The sequence below is a fragment of the Balaenoptera borealis genome (assembly GCF_965194805.1).
Source record: "Balaenoptera borealis genome assembly, chromosome: 16".
In the NCBI taxonomy this organism is placed as follows: Eukaryota; Metazoa; Chordata; class Mammalia; order Artiodactyla; family Balaenopteridae; genus Balaenoptera; species Balaenoptera borealis.
Genome location: NC_138872.1, coordinates 84166904 through 84189924, shown reverse-complemented (window position 1 = coordinate 84189924; position 23021 = coordinate 84166904). Strand labels below are relative to the sequence as shown.

General features: G+C 46.2%; 1 protein-coding gene across 1 annotated transcript; it reads right to left on the bottom strand.

Moving 5' to 3' along the window:
• Positions 1–71: 71 nt before the first annotated feature.
• Positions 72–20232, bottom strand: RAC1 (Rac family small GTPase 1). Its single transcript, XM_082360030.1, has 6 exons — positions 19957–20232; positions 10959–11030; positions 8386–8503; positions 2803–2865; positions 1895–2054; positions 72–1701 (listed from the first exon to the last, which is right to left on the bottom strand). The coding sequence occupies exons 1-6, from the start codon at positions 19989–19991 to the stop codon at positions 1571–1573; spliced, it is 579 nt and encodes a 192-aa protein (XP_082216156.1). The 5' UTR covers positions 19992–20232; the 3' UTR covers positions 72–1570.
• Positions 20233–23021: the final 2789 nt, after the last annotated feature.

Genomic DNA, 23021 nt, shown 5'->3' with positions numbered 1-23021 from the left:
TACAGGGAGGCAAACAAACGCACACCCCAGCAGGTGGTTCCCCAAGCTCTCAAGAAGTCCAGTATTACCAATCATGATTCAAGGATTTATTAAGTCATACATGCAAAACATACTGCTAATCGCATTAGCAAAAGATCAATGTAAAAACACTCCACAATTCTGCAACTGTCAATTTAAAAAATTTTGTTCTAGTGGTTGAAAGGTCCAAGCTCGTATTCTTGCCAGTGGGTAAGTTGTACAGAACTTCGTTAGCACGAGCACGGGGTTGACAGAACCTCACAGACCCCAAGGGACATCGTTAGGGCAAGGACAGGAAGCGTGTGCACGCTGTGAGGCAAGAGGGGGCAGTGTTGTTAGTCCAGGTGCAGGGTCGGTCATCCGGCAGGGTTTACAGTTTAAGAATATCTAAGTATTTTAAAAACTGTAAAGTTGCAACATAGGATTTTTACACCTAGTTACTAGAAAACCAAGGAAAGCACTTACTAGCTTTGGATAAGGTAACATGAAAACAGGAATGCACTTTTACTAATCTACAAAAAAATTTTTCTAATGCATATTCAGAACGATTTTATAATACAAGGAGGCATATTGCTCATTAAGAAGGGGTTCTATAAGAAAAGCACTTACTAAGTTAGCAACTATGAAAATGATGAGGTCAAAGATGGATTAAATGCCCACTTTCAGGAGGGATGGGCACGTTTAAGGAAAAGGAAAAGCTTAAGAAAACACTTACTGATAATACCGACCTTTCTTCATCATCTACTGCATTTGACAGAAATGAACCTTTTAAAACGTTTACCCGTGACACTTTTAATAGTTTAATTATTACGTATACAATGTAGTGTAAATTAATCTCCATATTTTGTTAAAATACTGTCTTCATCCTCGGATCACAAGGGTTCCACACACGCCACCCGGCGCACCCACGGCCAGAGCAGAACACTTCATGGGAGGGAGCACGGGAGTAAGAGCTCTGTTCCAAATCTCACAAAACCTAATACACTAATTTGTTTTAAAAATCTCACTACGAAACCAAAAAGATTGATCCAAAGAGCTGAGCTGTTACACTCGTTCGTTATGATGTACAGTGTTAGGTAGGGAACGTGGGCTGGCCAATCAGGATGCATTAAATGGCAACGTTTCAGGAAGGAGGCTGTACTGCTCTTCGTCTGAAACTCATTAGCGAGCGTCTGCATCTCCTGCCTCAGCAGCTAGTCTCTTCCAGACAAAGGTCTTTGAACAGTTTAGTGCTTAGTGTTCTTAGCCCAACAATGCAACTTAGTTCACAAGGTATTTTGGCAACTCTTAATCTGAGCAAGAATAGGGGCTTTGAAAAATAAGGCTTTAAGGAAGCTTGTCATTTTAGGGCTAAACTTTAATAGAATGTGAAAGTTTGAACTCTTACACTTTAAACAAACAAAACCTAGAAATTACTGATTGGTTCAAAACGGTTTTATGGAAAAACTGATCTGTAACAAAAACTTGGCATTGAGTGCGAAGGCTCCACCGTTTGAGCAAAGCGTACAAAGGGTCCTGGGGGACGGGACAGGCGGGGGGGGGGCCCGGACATTCACAACAGCAGGCATTTTCTCTTCCTCTTCTTGACGGGGGGCGGGCAGAGAACCGCCCGGATAGCTTCATCAAACACCGTCTTGAGACCTCGCTGCGTGAGCGCCGAGCACTCCAGGTATTTGACGGCACCTGTGGGAAACACAGCCTCACCCTCAGATCAGAACGGGGGCGCCCCCCACCCTGACACGGCACCGAGGGCCCTGCTCTGCGGGGTCCCGAAAGGCAAGCCAGACCCCGAGTCCACTTCCCCAGGCGGGACTGCAGCCTCCATCACGAAAACAAAAACGTGGGCAAAGCAGACATGACAATGGGGGTTCCATACCGATCTCCTTGGCCATGGCCAAGCCCTGCGGGTAGGTGATGGGCGTCAGCTTCTTCTCCTTCAGTTTCTCAATCGTGTCTTTATCATCCCTCAGATCAAGTTTCGTCCCCACCAGGATGATAGGAGTGTTGGGACAGTGGTGTCGCACTTCGGGGTACCACTAGGCACCAGCAGAGGAGGCAGTCAGCCTCTCCTTGGGAACCGCCCTCGCCTGAACTGTATCCACACAGGGGCCCAACTGCGGCAACCACCCACTTGGTCTCCGCGTCCCCTCGCCTAGCTCACACCCTCCAGGACCACCGACCGGCTGCGGGGTGCGCCCAGCCGCCTGGAGCCTGGGACTCACGCCCCTACTGACAGCTCTACTGGTCTGTGAGAGAGGAGAGAGGAGGGAGGACCCCCACCCTCCCGCCCCCCGCAAACTACTTTGTTTTTGGCAAAACAGGCCAGGTTCTTAGGTCATCTCAAAATCCCTTACGTATTCAAGGATGAGAATAAAACTATCTGGACCCAGGTCTCAGCTCTACCGCCATTACCCCCACCAGACACGTCCCCGATCCCAACTGAAGGGCCGGCCTCTCACCCATCATTTTCACTACGTTCATGAAAGATGCCAGAGTAGAAAGTATGGTCATTATTTTTATTAGACCAACTCCGAAGTGCTTCATTATTTTAACCAGGAACACGGCACTTCTGAATCAGACCTTGAGACTTTAGAACTCTGCATACTCAAGTCATGTACCTAAAAAACTGATTACTTATGTAAAAAAATTACCTAAGTAGTAGAATTACTAAAATCAACTTAAATAACTGAAAGTTTCTATCAGTAAATGGTATTTTATTTTTTAATGTTTCTTCCTGAGAGTGACATTATGTCACAAAATATTTTCCTAAAAAATCCCACTTACCTTTGCACGAACATTTTCAAATGATGCAGGACTCACAAGAGAAAAGCAAATCAAGAATACATCCTATGAAAAGAAAACACAGGGAGGTGTTCAGAAAACGGTCTTACGGTGAGGAATGCACCTTGCCTCCTGGGCGCTGCTGGCAGGGAAGCACGGGACCCGGGCACGCGCTGGGCACCAGCGACCGTGGCGCAAGCCTTCTCCCCGACACCCCTGCAGTGTGGCCAGACGCTCCCAGACCAGAACCAGCACGTGAAGCACCAGTCACCAGTGAGAAGGGGAGTGGAGGACGAAATATGCTAGAAGTTACTCGAGGCTACAGAGAGACATCAAATTTAGACCCCCGGGAGGCCTCTTTTCCATCCTTCCCAACTCCCACTGGGTACTAACTTAATGCTCTGTCACTACACGGGGACAAGAATGAGTGTCAGGTCCTATGGCAATATTTCTATAAAACTTGGTTGTCGTCCATCAAAAGCAGATTCAAATTAAAACCTGTTATCCTCAAATGGTATGCTTTTCATTACACTCCCATCACAATCTTAAGTACAAACATTTTTAGATGGTCACTGGGTTCCAATTAAACTGCTTCTTAAAGAACTGCCGTCATAGTCCCAGGCACAAAGCCGGGTCTCAAGAATTCACTAAACAGGCACGTCCCTCTGGGAGGGAGGACGATCTGGTATGTAAGTGGCGTCTTGCCAGCTGTCAGAGCTTCTCAGACCCAAGCAGGGCCTCCGGAAAACTTGCACCGTACTGTGTAAAAAGTGAAATTTGGGGCTTCCCTGGCAGTCCAGTGGTTAGGACTCCACGCTTCCACTGCAGGGTGGGAAAGGTCTGATCCCTGGTCCAGGGAACGAAGATCCCGCATGCCACGAGGCGTGGCCAAAAAAGAAAAAGGGGAATTTAAATATTTACCCATATTAAAAAATGCCTAAGAGTTTCTAAAATGCTAGATTTATGAAACACTTTCCTGGAAAAAGGCAATTAGGCTACTCTGTGAAATGCAAACAATTCCCAAGTTAACACTTTCGATCATCCAGCTGCTATCTTGTACCTGAAAAGGAAGAAACGTCCCACACAATAGCTTTTCGTAAATGACACTGAAAATGCTAGCACATGCACAAGCTTGTCCAAGAATCACCACAGCATCTCCGCACCTGGGCTGATCACAACATCTCAAAGCAGGGGTGGGTTAGCTCACCAGTGCCGTGCAGCCTCGCCCGACAGGCCCTGCACCGGACACCAAAGCGGGAGGAAGGAGCGCCCGCAGCGTGGTTAGTCCCGCTCCCGCCAAGCACTTGGGCCACGTGAGCTGCAGGGTAGAGCCCCGCACTCCTTCCCCAACCAGCCTGGACAGGGGCCCTTTCACGACAGCCGCTCCTGTCCCCTGGGAGGGGGAGGAAAGCAGTTCACACACTGCTCTGATTCAAGCCAGTAGGCAAACTGTCAGGCAAAACCCCAACCTTGAGTGCGTTAAATATAAAACACTCAAGGAACGTGAGGCTCAATAGGAAATCCTAGGAAAACTAAGTGAAATGAGAGAACAGATAAAGCTTGAAACTGAAGTCGACTGAAAGTTTTACATACGGCAATCGGCTTGTCTTTGCCCCTGGAGGGTATATCCTTACCATACGTTTCTCCAACCTAGTAATGCATGAGAACTTTGTTTGAGTTTAGTAAAAGGTGAGAAGAAAAATCAATATAACCAGTTACCTATTCTTCATCTGAATTTTGTCTCAACCCTCCCAAGGGATCTAAAAGCAGATGATGACCTAGCAGGTCTATAACGCCAGGCGCTGCTGAATCGCTCCGTCACCCTGTGAAGGTCAGAGACGGTGGAGACCGAGGCACGCCTTCAACCTGTGGTGGCACAGGGAGGTTCCTTCCCCAGCATGAAGCCCATGGCTTCCGCTCAGCAAGGACGTGCCAGAGGGGTGTCCCACCCTCAGCGAGGGCATCCATCAGCAACGACACACCTCTCAAAGCTCTCCGGCCAAGTTCTCAGACAGGAGCCCAGCTGGAGCCAACAGGAGACACGGCCGTCCGCACAGCAGGCCTCTCGGCCGAGACGCTGTCCAGGAAGGCGGCCGGGCGTGAGGGCTGTGGCCTCACGGGGGCGCGGCTCAGACCCAGGGACCCGCTTACTGAACGGACAGCGCTGCCCCCGCCCCCCGTGTGCATGCAGGGGCCGCCCAGAAGTGACCGCACTTCCAGCCTGTATCGCTGTGCTTTCAATTCACTCCTCTGTTCCAGTAAGAACTGAAGACTTGCTCTTCAGCAACAGAGAACCTGGAATTCTAGAATCAAGAGAAAGACAGGCGAGACAACTATTTTAATTTCATCTTACTCAAGCTTCTCCGATTTACAATTTGCAGCGAATGTTGAAGTTTCTCTAACTACCCTGATTTAATCTATGGGTTATTTTCGAAGCCTGGTCCTCCCAAGACCTTGAAGTGATGCCAAAGCTTCGTTGTGATACAGGGACTCATGGGGATCGGCCACAAAAACTCAGCTTCAAAACAGCCTTTAACCACATCTGTTCTACCCTCTTCCATCTTTCAGAACATCTTTCTGATGGAGAAGAAACCTGCTTTCCGTCCTACGTTAACGTGACACCGCCTGCCTGTTCCTTCCTCTTCCTTCTGCCCCAGCCCAAACGCGGCTTGAAGAAAACGCCTCTGGCGCTTCTGACGACTAACGTCAAGCGCCCGGTCCCTCCCACCTCTGCTCTCCGACCTGACGCCCCACACGGTGTTCACGCTGTCCTTCTGCCCTCAGCCCTCCTCACAGGGTCACTCCCGTGCCCTGGAGCGGCGTCATTCCTCCTGAGCTGCTGTCTTGGGTCTCAGGCCCATCTCCCTTTGGGTTTGAAAGCTACTCTCCCTCTGTGGCAGCCTGCCCTCCCCACACCGGACGCCCCTGGGCCTCCACCGACCTCGACTCCCGTGCCGCAGCCCGATCTCCCTCACAGGCCCCAAAATGACAGCAGCCCTTGGCGCTCCGGCCCGCCCGCCCGCCTGCCAGTGGAGCCGCCTGCAAACGGACCAGCCTCTCCCAGGAGAATGAGGGGGCTGGACCTCACCGCTCCGAATGATGACCCCGTGCCCACCACCTTTTGGAGAACCAAGTGGAAGCTAATGGTTTAAACAGTTTTAACTCAGCTACACAGAGGATGCCAGGATTAAATGACCACAGGAAACACATGTCTCTTTGTAGGTCACGAAGACCTAGAGAGTGGGGAGATCTTGGTATGAAATCATCCAGCTGGCCCTTCAGGAGTGGGTCAGGGCAAAGTCATGGATGAGCCACAGAAACAGGCCTGCAAACCAGAGACCGGGTTTCATTTAGTACAAAGTTCAGAGGTTTCTCTCTGCCAAGAAGAAATCCAGGTGCCAGCCTGTCACTTCCAGGGTCTGCTCCTCCTGGCAGGACAGCATGGCCCAGGAAGGAGACCCTCCAGGCCCCAGCATCTCAGCACTCGGGGCGACCTTCAGTAGCCAAGATACCCTCTCGTCTCCAAAGGAGTCCAAGCAGGCACAGCTTTAACTGCTAGTTGGGTGCCCGCCCCTCTCTGCTCCTAAGCTGGCGAGGGGTGGGTTACACACCGCGGTGCAGGTCCACTGCCTTCCCCAGATGGGATGTGAAAAGTCCAAGTCCTGGCCCCGAAAGGACAACACCCACTTGAATTTCAGGCCTCACACACTACAGCCTGATTCAATGTGTCACTTATCTAGGTGTTCTTCAGCATGCAAAGTGCGGATCCTGCCAAGTCACCTTGGACTTACTGCGAGTGACCGCCTCAGAGGAAGAAGCCGCACCCTGCCCTGGACCCCCCGAGTCACAGCAGATGGTTCTCATTTCTCAGTAGTGACACGCCGCCCTCCCAGATGTATCCAGTTGACTGGGGACTCCTACTCTACCACTCAATGCAGATGCCTTTGAAACCTGGACTCAGCAAGCACCCACTGGGGATAGAACAGTTTCCTAAACTATTCTACTGAAAAATACTGAAGAATTCAAACCATTTGGTGACTATGGGCTGATTTTTAATACGTAATCACAGTTAACTTTTACCTGGAGATTAACTGCGAAGCCAGCCAATTCAAGCCTCCCATTTTATGGTTTTGGTCTTTGTTTAGCACTCTTCCCAGAATTCAGCTAAAGGACAATCAGCAAAAATCCACAGCTCAAAGAAACTGTGCTTGGACTTCCCTGGCAGTCCAGTGGTTAAGACTCCACACTTGCAATGCAGGGGGTGTGGGTTCAACCCCTGGTCGGGGAACTAAGATCCCGTATGCCGCGGACCAAAAAAAGAAAGAAAGAAAGAAACTTGGCAATTCCTCTAGCAGAAAGCAAATGGAAAAGACAGTAAGTTTTGCTTGGAAAAAGCCGTATTTCAAAAACAAAAAACAAGATTTGGGTAGACTAGGACTAATTAACTCTTCACTCACACTCCCCCCCAGAACACAGTGATAATTAAATCAGTGCAAGGGCAGAGGCCTGCCTTCTCCGGGATGTTTCCCTGACCCCAACCCCTCTGGCTGCCTGGCTCGCTGCGAGCAGGTCCGGCATCTTCCTCTCCTCTGGATGCAGCTCGGAACCGAGGGCCTCCCCACGTCTACCAGCACAGCTACACAAACACGAGCAGGAGTCCCAACAGCAGCGACTCGCCCGGGGCTGTTCTGCGTGCTCTACGCTCTACATCTCTCCTCATCCAGCCCTGCGAGGAAACAGGGCAGAACTAGAGGTGAAGAAACCTGCCCGGTCACACGGCGAGGAAGGGAGGGCAGAATTTGAACCCAAGGAATTCGCTCAGCTGCCTCTGTGCAAACTCCCCTGGCCAGTTAGTCACTAACTCTCCAGAGCTGTTTTAAAAAGCACTTTTAAAACAAAGAACAGACATGTTACAAGAAGCAAATGATACAAGTAAGATAACTGCTTATTGAGAGAAAAGTGGCTTCTGACCATGTCTCCACCAGCTACAGCTCCGTATAATTAGCTCTGGTAACGAGACAAGCTACTAGCAGATACGCAAGCAAACCCAATCTAACAGTTTTCTGACTGGACACAGTGGACACATGTTCATAAAGCTAAAACCTCAATCTACATTGAGAAGATTTAGGTACTAAAGCTGCAAAAAACGAACATGTATTTTATAGAAAAACAGTATTAAACCTGTAAGATTAGTTACTAACTTGATCTAAAGAAACCTTAATCTTCACTGCTTAATTTGATTCTGTGGTACAAAACTGTCACAAAGCAAACTAATCTGGAAACTAATTGCTCTTAAAACTATTTAGCCAAAACAAAACAGTACCTATTTCACACGGCTGTCCTAAAACTACACGGAAGAATGTAAAACGCACAGCGCCATAGTTAATAACTGGTAATGCTCAAAAAATAAAAACAAACAAAACCCTGGTTTGCATCTAGGCGGATATTCACTATTGAACTAATTTAACGTTATTATTACTCGATATACCCAGAAGACGGCAATATAAGCAAATCCAGAGGTGATATGAATTAATTAAATAATCAGGAATTGCGAAGGACAAACTACACATCAGTCGTGCTCCTTACCGTCTGCGGATAGGAGAGGGGGCGCAATCGGTCATAATCTTCTTGTCCAGCCGTATCCCACAAGCCCAGATTCACCGGTTTTCCATCCACCATAACATTGGCAGAATAGTTGTCAAAGCTGTGGGACAGAGCGAAAATGGTTAGTCTCTAGCCGTGCAGCACAAGGCACAGACCTGGGAGCTGAGTGGTGCCCAGGCTGGGGTTGCAGGCGCAGAGAGCTGAGGAGGCCGAGGCAGGCCCAGAGGCGGCCAGGCCAGCAGATGCCCAGCCCCGCCTGCAGGTGCACGGCGAGGCCTCCCGAGAGCTGAGAAGCAGAGGGAAAACGGGAACTGGAGCGTAAGGGAAACAAAGGAGGCACTTGAGAAAAACACCCGAGAAACAGGAACAAGCTACTAAATTTAACCAAAACAAGTCGCTGTCAGCAATAAAGACCTGCTTGCCTTTAATAAAGAAAACATTAAGGTTTTTCTCCCCAGGAAGAAATAAAGTATAAAATTAATCCCTCTTTCAAACCCCACGTGTTGACTTTTCCATGTCCGCGTGTGAGTCATTCTCAGGGGGCACGCCAGGGCGGCTGCACTGGCACTGTTTCCAGAACACCCCCCACACACACACAAGCTGAGCCCTGGTCATCCACCCTGCGACCAAAGTGCAGGGTAACGCAAAGCAAACTGGATCTGAGAAGCTATTGTGTAACGTTTTCAAAGTGAGTTCACACAGGTATTTAAATTAATTTGAGGCTGCTACACACAAATTAGTTTAACTATAAGAGGAGGAAGCCTAGAAGGCCTACAGGCTGACAGAGGGAAAATAAGGTTGACATTAAAAAATTACGGCGAGTACCATGGAGTAGCTCATTAAAATCTGGCATCACAAGGTAAACCAGGGCAAGTGCCAAGCAGAATACAACACATCAGTCTTTAAAATAGAATTCCAGAATTAATTTTTGCATACTTAAGACTAAAACTTAGGATCTTACTACACTGTGACAGCAAAGTCATGGTCTGAGTAAGTTCCACTGTGATTTATAAAAGTTAATGACCAAACCAGCTTTCATAAAGAAAAGGTCTCATATGCTGTATTTCTGCTTCAGCGGGAAGATGATAGATTATTCAAAACAGTACTGGGACTTTTTTTTTTTCCAACCTGTGAAGAAGAATCAGGCTCCTGCCTCATACCATACCAAAAAATAAACTCTAAATGAATGAAAAATAAAAACTTCACCTACAAAAATCCTACAGAACATTTTTAATAAGACATTAAACTCAGGGAAAAGGCAGAATGGCATGTTTACATAAAAAAGCAGAGGACACCATAACAAAGTTCAAAGACAAATGAGAGACAGAGGGATAAACATTTCTCATATATACAAGTTCCATCAGTAAGAAGAATTTTCAGTGGAAAAACAAGCAAGGGATTTCAAAAGGCAATTCACAGAAGACTAGTATACACAGACAGTAAACATTCAAAAGATTTTAACCTCACCGGTGACCAGAAATGCAAATGATGAGGTCACTTTTTTCAACTCATGTTAACCACAGTATGTGTGAAGGGGGTGTTTCCGTCGCAGCTGCTCAAAGTGACAGCCTTCGGGACAGCAGCTGTGTAGCATCTATCACAGAGTAAAGTGTCCGTTCCTTTGCTTTGCCACAGTTCCTCTAATTATCCATCACATGTGCACAAAGACACGTGCAATGACGTTGAGCCAGCCCTGTTCGCAATGCCAAGTGACCAGTGGTTAAGTCCGCTACAGCACTTCAGTCAGTAACAGCTGTTAATGATTTAGCTCTAGCTACATGTGGAGATTAAGAAAGTCCCCACCATAAATTCAGGACAGTGTGATCCCACTTAGATTAAAACACACACAGGACACTGAGATGTACCTGTTGTGTCTGAGGGGGTGAGCACAGTGGGAAGTGAGGCGTTTCCTCTCCACCAGCACCGCAGCCATGAGGACAGAGCTCCCGGCCGCAGGGCGGTGCGTGACGAGGCTCTCAGGTAACCCCATCTTCAGAAAAGCACTCTTCCACCCCCGCCCGGTTCTGCTGCCAACAGGGAACAAGCAGCTCAGTAGCTGATTCCGTCCTCCCATCCGTCCCCCCACTCTACACTCCACCACGCACACACACCCTGGTTTCAATTCCAAAGCCCAATAACTCAACAGTGACATGTAACCGTTGGATTACTCGCCAGAAAAGGCCAATTAAACCATAATGGAGTATTTTGTTCCAGTTCGTTGACCCTTCACACAAAGAGCCCAGAAAGCCAAACTTATCCGAAACTCTTATATTATCCAGTCTCTGTACTTCACAGTTGGTTTAACCTTCACTTCCTGAATATCTAAAAACCAATTAGGAAAGCTGGGTGCTTCATCACTGTGCAGAAACTTTATATTAGATTAAGTATTTTTTAAAAGTACAAATACCTTATAATGAGACCTCAGTGATTGAGAGGAAAATTAATCACATCTGTTTGCATAAGGATTAAGAATGGCAGAGCAGAACAAAGGTCAACAGAATCCAAAGCAACATATCACAGACAAGTTAATTTCCAGTTTAACTCAAGATACTTACACAGTGGGGATATACTCTCCAGGAAAGGCATTGGTCGTGTAACTGATCAGGAGGCAAGTTTTACCTACAGCTCTAAAGAGAGAAAAAAATGGTGTAAGTTGCTTATTCAACATGAATGCAGTCTTAGATTTCATTATTCAGTGAAAATAACTTATAGAAAAATCAAGAAGTACACATCAAGTACTTAGCCCTAAACAGTTTCTATAACCTTTTATTTAACACTACACATAGTTTTATCCTGAAATTTAAAGTAAACAAACTAGAACTACTCAGAAAGGCAGAGTCCAGAGGCTTCACACACTGTTTTGGCTTTAGGTATTAGCACTAGTAGTCAAGAAATACTTGTTAATAAGCACAATGTGGAACAGGAACAGTATTTTAAATTGATTGACTGATTGATGGCGGTGTCGGGTCTTCGTTGCTGCGCACGGCCTTTCTCTAGTTGCGGCGAGTGGGGGCTACTCTTCGTTGCAGTGCACGAGCATTTTGGTGACTTCTCTTGTTGCGGAGCACGGGCTCCAGGCGTGTGGGCTTCAGTTGTTGTGGCATACAGGCTCAGTAGCTGTGGCTCGCAGGCTCTAGAGCGCAGCCTCAGTAGCTGTGGCGCACGGGCTTAGTTGCTCCGCAGCATGTGGGATCTTCCCAGACCAGGGATCGAACCCGTGTCCCCTGCATTGGCAGGTGGATTCTTAACCACTGCACCATGAGGGATGTCCCCGGGAAAAGTATTTTTAAACTGAAAGTCTCTTCTGTGAAGATCTCTAGAAGGCTTTCATCCAAGAATCTGCAAATCTATTCTCCAATTATTTTGATGAATACTAATATGCAAACATAGCTTTCCTCTCCAGCTTCCATTTTGTTGCTAAGTAATATATTTTGCTGCCTCCGAGTGGCAGCTCAAATCCCACCACCTTCCTAAAGCCTTCCCTCTGGCCATCAGTGACAACTGTTCTCTAAGGAGAGTGCTTAGTCACCAACCACCACACACAACTGCTCTCACTTTAATTCATCTGCATTCACGTGCCACCTTGCCACATCCTCACATCCCCCATAAACTTTTAGAGCAGCTAACACATTACGCCCCAGACATATTAATTAATGGCTCAGGGACGCTGGAGTAAACTTCCCAAACAGCTGCAAAGAGGAGAAGTAACAGAGAAGAGTGTAGAAATACTCCCGAGACAGGAGGGCCTCCCGCACAACTGGAAGCAGATACAGTGTGCCAGGGCGGTGATGAAAGTCTCCCAACCACCTGAAAATTTTTTCAAGGGGATATCACCTAAAAATTATTAAGACGATCACTGCACCAGTAGCCAACACACGTTCTCCAAATTTGACAACATTCACAGGGTGGCTTCAGGGGCTTCTCAGAGTCCCTGGCCTCCCAAGAGCTCACCAAATAAATGCTCCTTACATGGGCCCATCTCCCTGCTGTCCCCTGTTGGCTCACCAAGGTCACGAGATACACTGGAGTTCTGAGTCGAAAGATTTTGTTGTTCAATCTCAGCTACTACTATAAATTAGGACTCACCATAAAGAAGTTAAGTGCTTTTCTATTTTCCTTGCACTCTTAGCAAAAACCTCTCAACAAGAGCAGATTACAGGCCCAGGCGGTCTTGCCAATACTTGCTGCACTCAAAACATTATCAAGGTTTAACAAAAGCTGGAACTCCCTCACCCCAAAGACCTCATAGTCAAACATGACATCATCAGGAGCTAGCGTCCAACTCCTAAAGGCCTTCTAAACAGAAATGACTCAATAGCCATACATTTTGTTAAAAGCTTAGAATGTTTAAAAAAAAAAAAAACCTGAATGAGTAGGAGTCTGAGATATCTGAAGTCATTGTCCCGGATGTGCGACCCATAGCCAACTCTACCACTTACTGGCTGGAACTGTTTAAGTTTCAACTTCCTTATGCCTCAGTTTTCTCAATTATAAGATGGATGCAAAACTACCAACTCCATCACCAAACTATTGTAAGCATTAATGCAATTTCAATCTATACCAGCAAATTGGGTGCTATGCCAGAAGTACACTAGGTGCTAAAGATACTGCAATGAACAAGATCTCATGGAACTTATGCAGTTATTAAACTAAAAAATGAAAAATGCAGTCATTACATAAAATTATAGGTGTGGTAAGTGTTACTAAAGATGCTCTGGAAATTTACAGCAAAGGGATCTAACCTAGTCTTGGGGGCAGAAGAGGCAGCAATGTCATTGAGACTGATGAGTGGGGACACAGCAAGGAGGAACATTCTAGGCAAACGCAACAGCACATGGGGAGGCCCAGACTACAAGAAGCCCAGTAAAACTGAAGGACGAAGAAAGAAGGGGGAAGTGGCAGAGGGAAATCTGAAGAAGTTGTCCTCTCTTCTCGTTAAGGGCCTGGAACTTGATCCTACTTGGGAAGTAACAGAGGATTTTAGTTGCCGAGAAACCATTAGATTTGCATTTTTAGAAGAAGCCTCTGATGACAGTGTGGAAAGAGGACCAAAGAAGCTGAAACTGGAGGCTGAAAACAAGGAAGCAGCTGCCACTGTGTTCCAGGAACCAGCCCTGGTGGCCTGGACCGTGGAGGGGGTTTCAGGGTGCAGAGAAGTGGGCCACTCCAAGAGCTACCGAGACGTGGGGAAGAACAAGCGTGGCTTGGCAAGGGGCTGGATGTGGTAGCTGAGGAAGAGAGTGGACTCTAAGGCCATGATAAGTGAATCTCTTTGCAAAATTACAAATGTTGCTGTGTAAAAATGTTAATAGTTATTGCCTCTTAATGTCAAAGATAAGAAGCTCTAAAAGTTTTAACTGTTATGTTAAAATATCAGTTTCACTTCAAGACCCTGTCCTAAGTCTCTCCTGTATGTATGAGGAACAAAGTCATCACTATAAATACCAGCAACCGTGTTTTAAATGCTCCAAAATTTCTTTTCCTGAAACTCCACCTTCAGCTGAGGCTTCATCTTTTGAAAGGTTTAACTGTAAAGAATTCTACTGGCATCACCTAATAATAAATGAAATTTTATTACCAATCATCATTTGCTAAAAAGCTGTATTCTATAAGAAAATAAGTAAAGTATAAAATTCTGACTTTTTAAATAAGTACATGTCCAACCTTTGATTTAAATGTTTACTTAATTTTAAAAAACAGATAAAAACAGATAAAAAGCAAAGGTTATTTACCTCCCATTAGTGTATTTACTCACCACTTTTAAACACATTCCATAAATAAATGGTAGAGGCCAAAGTCAACATCGGCTCAGACAAAGTCACAGCTTTTCCCCACAGAAAGAATGGAAGCAGTTATTTGGTCAGTCTTGACTGATGCTGCTGCATAATTTCTGGAAGTTACTATTTGCTTTGGAATTTCCAATTTTATATATTTAACTACTCGGCTCGGTCTCTTTTTAATCTTTGAAAGATGCTGCAAGTCTAGAAAGTGAACATGAGTCTACTAGAAGAACATTCACATGAACACTTTTTTTTTTTACTTAAGAAGTATCTTATTTGTGATAAATAATCGCAACTGTTACTAGCTCTTTTACGGGTTACAAAGTTGACAATGTAGATAGAAAATATTTATTTAAGTTTTAAGTGACAGTGAGTCATCACACAACATTTTAATCTAATGGCAATTGAGCACATTTTTTTAACCTATCTGTGCTTCTGCTCTATCTTGTAGAAATAATCAAGACCAAAGCCGGTAAATTATGTTCCTGCTATGTCCTTTATTTTTCCATTAGGAGAACCTCAAGGAAAACCTTTCCTTAAAAAATTTTCGGTAAACTTCAGTGTTACTTCCTGAAACCTATAAACCAAAACTTAAAAGCACATAAAAATCGATAAATCTAGAAACACTGGCAATTTCCTCACGTTAAAAAAGTAAGGGATGGGGCTTCCCTGGTGGTGCAGCAGTTAAGAATGTGCCTGACAACGCAGGGGACACGGGTTCGAGCCCCAGTGCAGGAAGATCCCACATGCCGCGGAGCAATAAAGCCTGTGAGCCACAACTACTGAGCCCATGTGCCACAACTACTGAAGCCCGTGCGCCTAGAGCCCTTGCTCTGCAACAAGAAGCCACTGCAATGAGAAGCCCTCGCACGGCAACAAAGAGTAGCCCCAGCTCGCCGCAACCAGAGAAAAGACCGCGTGCACAGCAACGAAGACCCAATGCAGCCAAAAATAAAATAAATTTTTTTTAAAAAGTAAGGGATTGACTTCCCTGGCGGTCCAGGGGTTAAGACTCTGTGCTTCCACTGCAGGGAGCATGGGTTCGAGCCCTGATGGGGCAACTAATAAGATGCCACACACCACCCGGAGCAGACAAAAAAAAAAAGAAAGAAAAGAAAAAAGTAAGGGATCCAGGAAACTCAAAAAGAAGAAGATTCTGCATTGCCTTAAAAAAAATAAAAAAGATAAATTGATCTTAGTAGGACAGAAAAACCAGATTTCTCCAATGACTACTGTAAACCAAAATAAGGAGCCTGTATTGCTGTCTAAAAGTACCTAGATCTTTTTTTCCCCAGTTTTATTGCAGTATATTTTACATACAGCACTATATAAGTTTAAGGCGTTTAACAATGATTCAACTTATATACATCATGAAATGATTACCACAATAGGTTTAGTGAACATCTATCATCTCTTAAAGGTACAACATTAAAGAAATAGAAAAAAAATTTTTTTCCTTGTGATGAGAACTCTTAGGATTTATTCTCTTAACTTTCATCTATAACATACAGCAGTGTTAATTACCTTTATCATGTTGTACATTACATCCCTAGTACTTATTTATAACTGGAATTTTGTTCCTTCTGACTCCCTTCTAATTCCCCCTCCCCTAACCCCTAAAAGTACCTAGGATCTTAAGAACAAATTAATAGAATGTAGTGGAATGTGAATTATAAGTATCAAATATATATTTACACTTATTGCATTAATGAAAGACCCTGAATGAAAGTCCTCAATTTATGCCAAGAAATGGGTTTTGGGGACTTCAGTTATACATTTACTGAAGACACCAGGCCTTCAGTAAATGTATAACTACGCAGAGAGTAAGTTCAGAAAATTTATGGATTAATAGAGCAATTCAGTGCTACAAAAACACAAAATCCTAACTGAAATTCTGATGTTCTGCCACCAACAGGGGACATTCCAACCAACTTACAGAAAGCCAGTCATTATCAGCATTGGAGGCTTCAAAAAGTTCAGATTCTCAACACTGAAGTTACTAGAACACTCAAGGCTGAAGATGCCACCTACGACAGAGTTCAAATCTGAAGCAGCCGTTACTCCAGACTGTCCTTCTAGAACCACCAAGCCTAACCCTGGGATAGCTGATTATATGGGTCAGCTAAAGATGCAGAGTTCAAAACCAAGAATTTATATCTGTGTGTCACCCCCATTCTCCTTCCAAAATCAACTTCTGTATCATATCCTCTTAAACTACTGCCCCCAAATGGGAACATGTTCCCATGTGATAAAGCAAATAGAGCAAACTGTTGATTACAGAATCTAGGTGGTGGGTATATGAGTGTTCACTGCACAATTCTTCCAACTTTTCCATGTTTGACATTTTTCACATTAAGATGCTGCAAGAAAAAAATTCCGTCTGGTGACATGTGGTAACTGCCCTGGTAGCAGGATCCCTGGTAAAACATCTCCTTTCTAGGAAGACTACAATTCTAAGTTAGAGCTACCTGATGATACAGAGGTGAAAAAGTAGGAAGTACGAAGATATTAACTGATTAATGCAAAAGACAGATTATAAAGGGCGGCTTTAAGGTTTATAAAAATGGACTCCTGATACTCCTTCACTGAACCCAACCACAAACTTTTAGCTGGAATTATCACCTGAAATTAAAACAACAACAACAACAAAAAACACATTACACAGAATTTTACCAACCAAGATCAGATTCAAATACTAAGCATAAATTTGGAAGGCAATGCAGAAACTTAAACTCATGGATCACGCCATTACTGCTTGTTCAGTGGAAGTAGGCAGGAGCTGGTGTACATTCCTATCAAGATGACATCATGGAAGGCATTTATCATGCTCAACTAAAAAAATTCCTGGACAGCAATGTCTAAATCGGACACTGGGCTGGAGAGACCACTAGCGCCACCTGGAGTGAAACGGGGGGCGGGGGCTCAAGTCACTCACCCCCAGCCTCCCAGTCAAGCAAAGCCGAAACAACGCACAATTAAAAGTGGCTGTTCAGGACCTCCCTGGCGGTCCAGTCGTTAGGACTCTGCGCTTCCACTGCAGAGGGCACGGGTTCGAGCCCTGGTCCGGGAAGATCCCGCATGCCTCGGAGCAGCTAAGCCCGTGCGCCACAACTACTGAGCCCGCACTCTAGAGCCGGCAAGCCACAACTACTGAGCCCGCGTGCTGCAACTACTGAAGGTCGCGCGCCTAGAGCCCGTGCTCCGCAACAAGAGAAGCCACCTTAATGAGAAGCCCGGGCACCGCAACGAAGAGTAGCCCCCGCGCGCTGCAACTAGAGAAAGCCCGTGCATGGCAACGAAGACCCAATGCAGCCAAAAATTAATTAATTAATTTAAAAAAAAACCAATGTCAGAGGCAGAAGCTAATTTCTAAAAATAGAAGAAGAATAAGAATATAGGCTAATTGGTGCTAATTATAATAGTTATGACAGAGCCTTTAACCAGAATTCCCAAGAATATTTTTAAAATAAGGAAGCCTCCAATTTGTGGAATCTCAACCAGTTTGCCTTCCCTGCTTAAACTGCCCCTAACTGCCTGAAATTCCACAACATTAAGCAACTTTCACGCCACAAAATTTAGACCCGCACTTACAGCTTTAACAATTTTTTAATAAAACATTCCCACCAGGAATATAGTTTATTCAGATAAAAGCAAAAAAAATTTTTGATGGAAAAAGTATATATCTAGATTTTTCACTTAAGCCTTGTCTGCTACATGTTAGTCCTGATTTAAAGTAATACAGCTCAATTTTTTTCGTAAAGGTACATTTCACTTCTAATGTCAACATCAATGTCAAATACAGTACTAAAAAACTGACAGAAAACTCCAGGTCACCGTGTTTTACGCCTAACACTCCTTCCACAGAGCCTAGCAGTGCCTCAGAGTAATAAAAACAGCAATAATAATAAAAATACTGGCAGCTGGCACTCACTAAGCACTCAGTAGGGGCCAGGCACCTGTGCGGCACTTAATATCCAGCATCTTGTTTAATCCTCACAATCTCCCCTTGAGGCACCTCTCTTGGGGGATGAGTGATACGCTCAGCGTTTCCCCATAAGTGGCGAGGTGGGGATATGAAGGAAGGATCCAGATCCCACAGTAGGCATTCAACAAGTATTTGACTAGATAAACAAGCCAAGGCAAACAGTAGAGGTCCACAGTCTGTAAGTATAATTAAGTAAACTGAATATGTCTGCTGTGCTTATGTTTTTAAATTTTTCAAATAAGAATATTACATTCTAGGATTAGATAATGGATTATCAGCAATGTGACTTAAAGAAAACTAGTATGTATTACTGATTCCGCATTCTTAATTTTTAAAGGAAATTCAGATAATTTAAAATGTTCCTAAGACAGTGACATACGCTCAGTTAATTCAGTAGCAAAAGGATCAAAACTTCATTTAAATGAATTTAGTGATTTCACTGTTAAACCAATTAACTGAACATTTTCCCCCAAATTAAAGCTTTCTTTTAAAGGGTTAAAAAAACCACAAAACTACTATACATATTCCTAAATAGAAACTTACAATTTTTAATTATATAGACAGAACTATGAAGTGTCAATAATCTTTCACATTTGTGAGCCTGACAAATCATACAGAGGGCATCTTTTAAAAAAAATCAGTTGTCTGATTGTCCTTCATGGATCTGAATTAGTTATAGAAACAAGTCAAATGTCTAATTTACAATGATCTAAAGAAACCGAGAACTCATAAATTCATCGAGAGGCATAAAAGCAAACCAGCCCTTATAACAAGTTTAGGGTACAGGGATGCCAGAACTTTTCGTTCGACTTTACAAGACTCCAATAGGTACCAGTTGCATTCTGACTTTGCTGCAACTGGTAGTAATTCTTGGAGCTTCCTTGTTAACGCTCCTGTACTCGAGCCACGCTGAGATGCACGATTTTGCTCGGATTACACTGAGATTCTTGTTTCCAGGGAAGGAAAAAACTGCCAAAGACAAATCTTCCTTTAGGGCCGGGAACCACCACAGACAGTAGTGAAAAGAACTGCCTTGAGTCACAGGGCGGCCCGGCTCAGCGAGGCTGTTCTGCTACATCCCAAACCTTAACGCATGAAGCGAAGGCCAGCTTTTTCTTCTTCTTTTCTTTCTTTCCTTTTTTTTTTAATGTATGACCACACCACGTTCCGAGAAAGGAACCGTCTTAAGCACACCCAGTTCCTCGCATCTAGAAATCCTAAAAGTTTCCCCACGTTAATAGCAAACAGAGTGTCCCTTAAAAAACCAGAAAAGTGGCTTAAGTACAAGCGGAAGGCACCCCCTGGCGAATCAGTTTAGGATCCACCCCCAACCAGCCCGTGCACATATTCCTCCCCTACGACCGAGCTGGGACCGCCGGGACCCAAGAAAGGTCTCAATGAAACTCGAGAGGTTAATGGAAAAATCAAGAGGGGGTCCTTTTTTAAGAAAGGCAACTCCCTAAACCCACCCCAACTACAGGCAAACGAGGGAGGGTGGCGGCCCGAGGCGAGTTCTGCCGGGCGGTCAGCGGGCCGCGGAGAAAGCGGGAGGGTGGAGTTCACTTTCCCTCCGGCCGTCGATCGCCGACCCCTCCCTCCTCCCCCCCCACCAAAAAAAAAAGCCGGAACCAGGCCCGCGCCGCCCGGTCCCGGGGAGGGTGGCGGCCCACGCCCCCCGCCCGGGAGAGGCCCGGCCAGGCCCCACGCCAGCCCGCGGCGGCCGCCCGCCCGCCAGGCCCCTAACCCCGGCCCCCGGCCCCTGACCCCCGGGCCGGCCCGCGCACTCACCCGTCTCCCACCACCACACACTTGATGGCCTGCATCTGGGCCGCTCTCTGGGCCGCGGCGGCGGCGGCCGGGCGCTGAGGCGAGGAGCGGAGAGCTCGGGGCGCGGCGGGCGGGCGGGCGCGCGGCTGCGGGCGGCGGGGCGCGGGGTGCCGGGGCCGCTGTCCACGCCGCCTTGCCCTCCGCCGATGGGAAGCCGGAGCCCAGCAGCAGCCACCACCCAAAGCTGGGGAAAACTGCAGAGAAACAGGAAATGGCCGCTCCACTCACATCCGGCCTCCCCTCCCCCGCCCCGGCGCCGCCGCTCCCAGGCTCCGGGGCGGGGCCGCTCCCGCCCGCGCGGCTCCCGGGGTTCCTCTAGGCTTCGGGGACGCTCGGGAGCGCTCGGGAGCGCTCGGGAACGCTCGGGAACGCTCGGCTCCGGCCTCCGGGAGCCGGGCGCGGGGCGGGCCGCCAGCCATCTTTGTGCGCTCCGGCCGCGGTCCTGGCCCCGCCCCGCCCGCCCAGGTCGGCCTCGGGGGGGGGGGCCCCGGCTTCCAGGTGCCGGCTCCCCGCGCCCGCGGCCATCTCCTGTCGGGGGCCGCCCAAGGGGTGGACATCTGTTCTTTGTGATCCCCATAACTTAGGTTATGACAAGGCCCTTCTAGAAAATTCGCAACCTAGAACTATAAAGAAAAGACCATACACGGTACCATTAATCAGAGATAACTAATGTTCATTCAGACAAAAATAGGTTGAACTTTCCTCCTTTGCATATGCATTTTCTAGTTATTCTTAATTATTTTTATTTTTAAAATTAATTAATTTATTTTTGGCTGCGTTGGGTCTTCGTTGCTGCACGCGGGCTTTCTCTAGTTGCGGTGAGCAGGGGCTACTCTTCGTTGCGGTGCGCTGGCTTCTCATTGCGGTGGCTTCTCTTGTTGCGGAGCATGGGCTCTAGGCACGTGGGCTTCAGCAGTTGCGGCTCGCGGGCTCTAGAGCACAGCCTCAGTAGTTTTGGCTCGCGGGCTCAGTAGTTGTGGCTTGCCGGCTCTAGAGTGCAGGCTCAGTAGTTGTGGCACATGGGCTTAGTTGCTCCGTGGGATGTGGGATCTTCCTGGACCAGGGATCGAACCCCTGTCCCCTGCATTGGCAGGCGGATTCTTAACCACTGCGCCACCAGGGAAGTCCCCTTAATTATTTTTAATGTGTTGAGTGTTTACTATGTCCTACTGATTTGCACCAAGTTCTGGAGATAATGTCCTCTTAGCAGACCATTAACGTGAGAATATTTTGGTATATCTCCTTCTAGTTACATCTGTATGTATATAACGAACATGTTTTTAAACAAAATCGGGAAATCATGCTGAATCATTGTTAGAAAATTTTTCATGACTGCTTGCTTTTCATTCCATTATGCGCATGTGCCTTAATTTAACCAATTTCTCTATTATCAGACAGCCGATATTTCCCTATTTGAGAAAGAATGCTGGGATGAACATGTATGTACAAGAATCTTTGTAGCTTTATTTCTTTAGACTGCATTCCCCCAAAATGGAGTTACTGGGTTAAAAGTGGTGAATGTTTTTTAAAGCTTTGATACATGTTGCTGCCATGCCCATCTGCAAGGTGATAACCAGCTCACACTCCCCTTACCCTGTTTAAGAGTGGATCGTCCAGAGGAGTTATTTCCAATAATATTTTCATCTTGTAGGTCTTCTCTTCCTGTAACTCATTCAGTTGTTCAGTATTATAACAATATAACAATATAACAATATTATAACAATTTTTCTGAAAATTTTTTCTATACAATTTTATTTTAAGCATTTTTGTCTTGCAATTATTTCAAAATAAACGTTTCCAGAGCAAAGGGCATCTCTTCTTTGTTCATTCAGATCCCCCTTGAAGGCCTCTCTCACCTTCCGAGATGGCCCACACACTGTGTGTGGAGTGTGTATCTCCCTGAATAAACCTTCCTTCACTTTACTGTGGCTCGCTCTTGAATTCTTTCCTGCACAAAGCCAAGAACCCACACTTGGCGGCCGCCCCAGGGACTCGCCTGAGACCTGGGACGTGACCATCCTCTCGTGCCGCACTCTCTTTCCTGCAACGTCTTTTCTGGTGCCCAACGTGGGAACTCAAAGGGCATAATCTCGATCTGCCTATTGGGCTACGGCTTCCCCTCTGAAGGGTGGTTGGGACTTCTCCTGAGCTGTGTAGATTCAAGGAGGCCCTTAGATGGTGACCGACACTGCCTGCAAGATCTGGCAGAGACAAGTTCTCTGGCCGTGAAGGAGCCCGCGGAGGCCAAGGCTTTTCTCCTCTCGATCTTTCTCATTATTCTATCGCTCTATCTCTTTGGACTAGAGAAGATCCACCCAGACGACCACCGGACATCCAAATTAAGACTGAGCGCGGCAAGTCTTTGACAACTTGGCTGGGAACTAAGGCCCCCAGCCAGGTGGAGGATGGCAACTTCAGGCTGAGCACAAGATTCCTGGAGCACTGCCCTGTTACCTCACAGCCAACCAATCAGAGGAAGGCCACGCACCCTGCAGCCCTCACCCCAAATTTTGCCTATAAAAACTTTTCCCCCAAAACCATCAGGGAGTTCGGGGTTTGTGACCATGAGCCACTGCCCGTTCTCTTTGCTTGACCCTGCAATAAACCTTTCTCTGCTCAAAAAAAAAAAAAAAACTCCCCCTAGAAGGTATTGGAGGTGTGGAGACGCTGGTTAGGAGGAGATAATATTAGTCCAAGGAAGAGGGGTGTCACGGGCTGAACTGTGTCTCTCCCAGATTCATATGTTGAATTTCTAACCCTCAGTGCCTCAGCATGTGAGTATTTCAAGATAGGATTTTTAAAGGTGTAATTAGGGTAAAATGAGGTCGTATAGGTGGGCCCTAATCTAACATGACTGGTGTCCTTTTAAGAAGAGGAGATTAGGACACAGTCAACACATAGACTGAGGGGAGACCACGTGAGGTCACAGTGAGGTGGTAGCCATCTGCAACCCAAGGAGAGAGGCCGCAGAAGCCAAACTTGTTGACACCTTGATCTTGGACTTCTAGTCATAGTTTCTCTAGACT

Bases quoted from the DNA above. Each gene is read 5' to 3' on its own strand.
- RAC1 (XM_082360030.1), bottom strand. From the start codon at position 19,991: ATGCAGGCCATCAAGTGTGTGGTGGTGGGAGACGG. The intron at 2,866-8,385 runs GTAAGGAGCACG...TTCTTTTCATAG, and splicing joins CCCTCTCCTATCCGCAGACG to GATGTATTCTTGATTTGCTT. The intron at 2,055-2,802 runs GTAAGTGGGATT...GCTGGTGCCTAG, and splicing joins TTGAAAATGTTCGTGCAAAG to TGGTACCCCGAAGTGCGACA.